Below are 7,631 nucleotides of genomic sequence, written 5' to 3' on the forward strand. Positions count from 1 at the left end.
AGGTTTTCCACCAACAACCTGTAGTTCTCTGCCTTGTTGTTTCCGAGAAAATATATTGCCACTAACTGGAAGGCTTGGTCAAATGCATCATCTCGAAGAAGTTCACGAAGCTGAGGACCAACAAAGACACCTTCCTTTATCTTAGCTTCACTTAACCTTGGAAATTTTCCACGGAGGTACTTGAAAGCTGCTTGTGTTTTGTCAATGGCCTTGACAAAGTTCTTCATCAGACCCAGCTTGATGTGTAAGGGTGGTAACAAAATCTTCCTTGATGCAACAAGTGGTGGATGCTGAACACTTTTCCTCCCAGACGCCAATGACTGTCGGAGTGGCCAATCTTTCTTGATGTAGTGGGAATCTCTTGCACGACTATCCCATTCGCAGAGAAAACAGCAGTACTTTGTGTATCCAGTCTGCAGACCAAGCAAGAGAGCAACAACCTTCAAATCGCCACAAAGCTGCCACTGATGTTGGTCATAGTTTATGCACCTCAAAAGTTGTTTCATGTTGTCATAGGTTTCCTTCATATGGACTGCATGACCAACTGGAATTGATGGCAAAACATTACCATTATGCAGTAAAACAGCTTTAAGACTCGTCTTTGATGAATCAATGAACAGTCTCCACTCATCTGGATCGTGAACGATGTTGAGGGCTGCCATCACACCATCCATGTTGTTGCAGGCTACAAGATCACCTTCCATGAAGAAGAATGGGACAAGAGCCTTTTGACGGTCACGGAACATAAAACCCTAACATCACCTGCCAGGAGATTCCACTGCTGTAGTCTGGAGCCCAACAGCTCTGCCTTACTCTTGGGTAGTTTCAAATCCCTGACAAGGTCATTCAGTTCACCTGGTGTTATGAGGTGTGGTTCAGAGGAGGAGGATGGGAGAAAATGTGGGTCCTGTGACATTGATGGTTCAGGACCAGAAGTTTCATCCTCTTCCTCGTCTGACTCAAGTGAGAATGATTCTGGTGCATCAGGAACCGGCAGTCCTTCTCCGTGGGGTACTGGGCGTATAGCTGATGGAATGTTTGGATAATGCACAGTCCACTTTTTCTTCTTTGACACACCTTTCCCAACTGGAGGCACCATGCAGAAGTAACAATTGCTGGTATGATCTGTTGGCTCTCTCCAAATCATTGGCACGGCAAAAGGCATAGTTTTCCTTTTTCTGTTCAACCACTGGCGAAGATTTGTTGTACAAGTGTTGCAGCATATGTGTGGGGCCCATCTCTTGTCCTGATCTCCAATTTTGCCACCAAAATAAAGGTGATAGGCTTTCTTAACCATAGTGGTTATACTGCGCTTTTGTGATGCAAAAGTCACTTCACCACAAACATAGCAGAAGTTATCTGCACTGCTCACACAAGTACGAGGCATCTCTACTCACTTTGGCTAAACAGAAATGTGTCCCTTTGCAAAATCAAACACTGACAAATAAGAGAGCATGACACTGTATGATTTCTAGAGCTGATATAGGGCAATTTGTTCTGCAGAGTGATGTAAGCTTCGTTATGATTGCATCATCCATGACTTCTAGGAATAACATGATGCAATTCATATCATGTATAACGCAATACCAGCTTCAGATTGCATTATTCATTGTTTTGCCTAAAAAGCAAGTACTGTCCAAACCCAGTCATAGATTTATTCATAGATCCAGTCAAAGATGTATTTTAGTCATTTCTGGTTTAAATTGAGATCCCTTCCCTTTATAACTCACTTATCCTCCGCCATTCCCAAGTCAAGGGTCGTATATACTGACCCAATAGCATATCTTGAAAACTAGAGCCAATCATCAATTTAAGCATCATTTTCGTTCTCAGTGAGCCAGAATTAGTAAAGTTTGACTACATTTATTTCAGAAGCATTTTGGCTGTAGAGCAGCGTAATGCGAAAACTGTGCATTGAAAACTGGTAGTAGTTAAACCGGTAGCACACTGAAGACCTAGCATTATCCTGGGAGCTATTTTATTTTTAGCTACAATCAAAGTTACTAAGTTAAAGGAAAGTTTAAAATTTCAGTTTCTCCAGGTTTGAACATTTTGGCACAAACTATAAAAACCAGCTTTGCATTATGAAATACTTTCCCAGTTAGTGAGTCACGCACAGCGTGACTAATCATTTTGCATATTTGAAAGAATTAGACCTATTTAAAACAACTGAACTCTTAAAATGAAGCTGTATGTGTGCACAATAAAAATGTTTTAGTCAGTTGATACTTTGGGGTTCCTGCAGCTAGCAAAACTACAGCCAATCACAAATATCTCCTCAGAGTGTGTTGGACAGCCATTGCCAAGACCTGAGTCCAGTCAACATTAACTAGCAGATGTGCCCTAGGGGCTAGGGCATATTGGAAACTCTCTATATTATGGGAAGGGAGAGCACAAAGAAGGGTAAAGAAAAAGGGGAAGAGGTACAAAGAAGCAGATGAATGGGTACAGAATAAAGGGGGCTCCTCATGTGTCAATTTACTATTAACCACACTGGGCTTGTCTACACTTGAAATGCTGCAGCTGTGCCGCTGTCGCGCTTCAGTGTAGATACTCACTGCAGTGATGGGAGGGGTTTTCCCATCGGTCTACTTAATCCACCTCCCCAAGGGGTTGTAGCTAGTTCAACAGGAGAATTCTTCCATCAAGCCTAGCACAGTCTACACTAGGGGTTAAACCGCTTTACTACATCACTCAGGGCATGGGTTTTTCACACCCCTGAGCAGTACAGCTGTCAATTTAACTTTTGAGTAAAGGCCTGGCCTCAGCATATATTACACCACCCCAGCATTAACCCACTTGAGAGAACACGTATGCAGTGTGGCCTACACAACAGGCCGGCAGCCAAATCCTCCTTAACACACCTAAGTCTGAATTTACTTGTTTTTGTCACCTTATATGCAGTCTTTGCACCCAAGCCTTCAAACACCGAGCATAGCATTGGCTACTGTGAATAGTAATTATACACTTAGTTTGCAGAATCGGACCTTTTATGATTACATTCAATCATTAAAGTTACCATGATTTGCTAGTGAGACACACTGTAGGCCTAATATTTGAGGGACCAGCCCTATGAAATGCTCAGTGACCTCAAATTCCAGTGAGGGCACCTGGCCTCTCAGAATCAGTGCTTTAAAATGCTTCACAACTTCAATTAATGAAGAACAATTAAAGCTGAAGTAGAACAAGTACTGTTTTACTCAGGAGCGGCGCCAGGGTTTTTGCCGCCCTAGGCAGCAGCGCTCCTCCTCTGAGCATTTGGCGGCGGGGGTCCTTCCGCAGCAGGTCCCGGAGCGAGTGAAGGACCCGCCGCTGAATTTCCGCGGAAGAACCCTCCACCGCCAAATTTCCACCAAGGACGGCAAAATGCCGCCCCCCAAATCCTGCCACCCTAGGCGAACGCCTAGGGTCACCTAGTGGAAGCGTCGGCCCTGGTTTCACTGAGATCATGTTCCATGGTACACTTATATGTAATTTAGGCCATGTCTATGTTACAGCATTGACACTAGGAGGCTATGCTGAGATAGACAAACTAGCAAAATATTTGTAGTGTAGACAAGGTGTCAAGCAACCCTGAAAATTACTTTATCACTTCCACTTGTGGAAACATTTCCCCACCTCTCACTGGCAGAGTCAGCCTTGCTAGACATTTAAACCCATAAATAACAGAACTTGGGTCCTACAAAGTATAATATTTACCGGGCGTTGTCAATCAGTTCAGCAATTGCTCCAAAGAGAAAGTCGTGAGTGGTGCTAAAATAAAGATAAAAGTTGGTTAAAACCTACAAGCAATTGGTAATACCAAATCAAGCATCTGTGTATTATGGAATCTACATAAGTGATATGTTCAGTTCCTGACACTGAAACACATGAAATTCTATGAAAGCAGCTTTTAACTTAAGATTCAAATACACACATACTATTGTGAAGGTTAGTGATAAAGATTTCTAAAAACTGAATATGCAGGCAGAATATGCTGGTCACTCTGCACTTTAAACTGTTATGTATATTCCATTCTCTAATTATGCGTGTTACACATCAGAACATTTTCACTACCTTAGTGGTGAAGCAGTTAAAAGGGCTTGTTTTCTGTTACGATATAAACCAAAAAAATTGTACACTATTGATTTTTTTTTTAAGTTGGTAGAAAAAGCTAATTTCATTTTGTGGCACTGGCAAGTAGCAACACAAGCTCCCTGTGATGCTATGACCTATTAAGAACTATATAGATATCAATATTTTCTTGAGCCTCGTTTTGGTCTCACAACAGTGTAACTCCATTCCCAGTGCGTTTACTCTCTATTTACTATTCTGATGAGATTTAAAATCAGGCTGTATCTCCCCAAGGACTGAGGATTCAATTTCATATTTTCAGATAGTTTAAGGTCAGAACAGATCACTAGATCATTGAGACCAGTGAATTTCAACCTGCGGTCTGCAGACCCCTGGGGGGCACAGACTATGTCTGAGATTTCCAAAGGAGTCCGCACCGCCGTTCAAAAAATTTTAGGGGCCCACCAATGAAAAAAGGATGAAAACACAGAACTAGGCTTACTTCCTGTATATCACAGGCCATTAAATTACACCAGATACCCCACACTGAGCCCAATAACTTTAGTTAAACTAAGCACTTTCGTCCTCAGGCATCTAAACTGTTGTGTGCCACTGGCAGAGAACAAGAAAGACCGAAGTGCTACCAATGCCAAAGACCCCTGCAATAGCAAGGAACTGATTAGGTGAGTTATGTCTAGATGATCCCAACAGCAATCTATTCCCCTTGCTGCAGAGGAAGGTCCTCCAAGGTCCTTACCAATATGACCCGGGAGAAATCCCTTCCTTAGCCCATATATAGCAATCAGTCAGACCCTGATCATGTGATCAAGATCCACCAGCCAGACATCTAATTCAGAGGATTCCTTGTCCAACTCAGGAGCACTAGACCCATTCGTGGTCCTACTTCCAGCTGTGGTCAATCTGTGGTGCTTCTGCCACCCCTACTGCCCCAACAATGCATCTGGGCAATTGTGCATCCGGGGATAAAAACTTGCACATAAGGATCAATTCATCCTGCATTCAGCAACAGCCGGTGATTTAAGGTACAGGAGCAGGAGGATGGGAGACAGATTAACAGACTGACGCAAAGGCAGGTGGCATTCTCCACAGAATTAGGGATTTAGCTCAACTGTGTTAAATACAACTGTGCTGAAAATCACACCAACAGCTGATAATGCCCACTGCTGCCTTCAAGAATACTAATGGTGCTCTAGTTACTGAACTTGTGAGACTTTTAACACTGTATTTTCAAGTTTTATTATAGGGAGATATAAAGAGACACATTATAGACTAAAGCCTGTCCTCAAAATCCTATACTCTCAATGAAGAATTTTTGGCAGAGCATTATTCTAACATTAAAAGAGCATCTGAAATTCAAGTACACCTCTACCCCGACATAACGCGACCCTGTATAACACGAATTCGAATATAACACGGTAAAGCAGTGCTCTGGGGAGGGGGCTGCACACTCCAGTGGATCAAAGCAAGTTCGATATAACGCAGTTTCACCTATAACGCGGTAAGATTTTTTGGCTCCCAAGGACAGCGTTATATCTGGGTAGAGGTGTATTGTTTATTTGTACATCTCAAACTTTTGAGCTACAAAAATGGAACATGACAGCAACACAAGACTCTTGAGAAAGGGTTTAAACTCTGCTCTTTTATGTAAGGAACAATATCCTTCAATTCCCACCCAAAAGGTTATTTAAGTGGTAATAAAAATCATTACTTCTTGTCCTAACTAAACTACTTTTACTTTGCACACATGTTCCAGCAACTGTGCAGCCACACCAGTGCAAGCAGTAACATAAGTGCTAGACTAGGCAGAGCCCAAGCCCTTTCTGAAAGAGAGTTTTTTAAGCCACCCAAGCACTATGTACAACAACAGTGCTTACATCATTGTTGGCACAAAGGCGGGAAAAATGTGTGTAGCATTTTCTAGTGCAGATGCAGCCTGGGACTCCAACAACCTTAGCATTTTTTGCCACAGGCCACTGTTACCTAACCCATTCAAAGGAGCACTAGAATAGACTAGCTGCCAGCGTGTAAAACTGTTGCCTCTGTCTTAACAAGATTAGAAGACAATAGTTACAGTGTACACTAGTTCGTGACCTGTGCTGATTCAGTCTCCTGCAGGCATCAGCGATGGCTGCTACTGCCACTAGAGCTGCAGTGGTGGTGCAAGCGTGGGAGACAAAATACACAGGAAAAGAAAGCACCTCAGATAGGAACACATCAGAGGCTTCTTAACATTTTCCAGATTTCTTCAGCTTTTCGTGCAGAAAGACCAGCTAACTTTTCCTCCCCACAACCAACTTTTATTGAACTCAGGAAGCTACTGTCAAATGGACTGAGCATAGATGTGGGAGTCAGAGGGGTATAGTTCTGTTACTAATTTAGCTATCAAATTGATGTATGTCCTTTGGACAAGTCACTCAATCCAAATGACCTTAAATGCTTGATATTTTGGGGTGCTTAGATGCTGGCAATTCCCCTTGCCTTCAGTTGCTGATGCTCAATGCTTCAGGAAAAGTACAAAGCCGCACTCTGGGGCAGAAAATTAAGTACCTAGAAGTAGCAAATGTTTTTGAAAATATACACTTCAAGTCCCGTGCCTCGGTTTCCCTACCTGAGAAATGACATACCTACCTTTTTAAAGCTCTTTGAGAGCTACAGATACAAGCGCTTTAGAAACAGTTGTTGTTACAGACTTGGTGGAGACAGCAGAGGTTTATTTTAAAAGATATTACCTATGTTGTTGAAAGGGAATTGCCAGCACTTGGGTAGGAACCGCTTTTACAACAACAACAACAACAGATGGGAAGTTTCCCTTGCAGAGCGAGCTGGAGAGCGTAAGGGGCTTGGGCCCGAGGGGAGTGGGGTGGGTTTAGTATTATCCTTCTAAAGAGAATAGACCGTTTATTTGGGGGAAACCTGAGTGTATGACTCGGCAGCCCAAGCACACACCCAGATGGTACAGCCCTTTCCCGCTGCCTGAGCCTGGAAGCACAGGGCATGCACCCGCCGCGCTACCCAGGTGCTCATGCCTTCTGCCACTGCCACTGCTGCTGCCCCCAACACACCAGCGCCGCGGTCTTCCCACCCGCAGTGCCCCATGCTGCTGTGACCAGCGGGGGGGCCCGGCGTGCACCAGGCACAACGGGAGCCGGACACTCTCCGCGCCCGCCTGGAAGAGCCACTCACGAGTTGGCGTGGAGATAGTCCAGCCTCAGCTCCGCCCTGCGCAGAGCCCCGTAGCGCTCGCCCGAGGCCATCGCCGCCGCCGCCTGAGCCAGCCCGGGTGGGACAAGCCGCGCCCCCTAGTGGCCGCACGGGACTGCGACCAGGCGCTCGGGGCGGGGCCCTGGTGCGCGGGAGGCGGCCCCTGGCGGCGGCAGCGCGCAGCGCCTGAGCGGGGGCGAAGGGAGCTGAACGTTCTGCTCCAAGTGACCCCTCCCCTGGGGCAGGACCCCGGGCAGAGCCGCGTTTTGCAAGCTAGAGCCTGGCCAAGTGCAACAGGAAAGGGGAAATCCCCTACTAAAGAGAGAGAGCAGAGCTGAACTCCACTCAGACGCTTA

General features: G+C 44.9%; 1 protein-coding gene across 1 annotated transcript in view; it reads right to left on the reverse strand.

Annotated features, from left to right (window-relative positions):
* MORC1 (MORC family CW-type zinc finger 1) overlaps nucleotides 1-7,339 on the reverse strand; it is a 106,459-nt gene extending 99,120 nt beyond the window's left edge. The window contains exons 1-2 of the mRNA XM_054016424.1: nucleotides 7,258-7,339; nucleotides 3,700-3,753 (exon numbers count right to left, since the gene is read on the reverse strand). Of these exons, the coding sequence (XP_053872399.1) occupies nucleotides 3,700-3,753; nucleotides 7,258-7,328 (125 nt within the window). The 5' untranslated portion in view covers nucleotides 7,329-7,339. The remainder of the gene's footprint in view (nucleotides 1-3,699; nucleotides 3,754-7,257) is intronic.
* Between the last annotated feature and the right edge of the window lie 292 nt (nucleotides 7,340-7,631).

This window comes from Malaclemys terrapin, chromosome 1 (genome assembly GCF_027887155.1).
Source record: "Malaclemys terrapin pileata isolate rMalTer1 chromosome 1, rMalTer1.hap1, whole genome shotgun sequence".
In the NCBI taxonomy this organism is placed as follows: domain Eukaryota; kingdom Metazoa; phylum Chordata; order Testudines; family Emydidae; genus Malaclemys; species Malaclemys terrapin.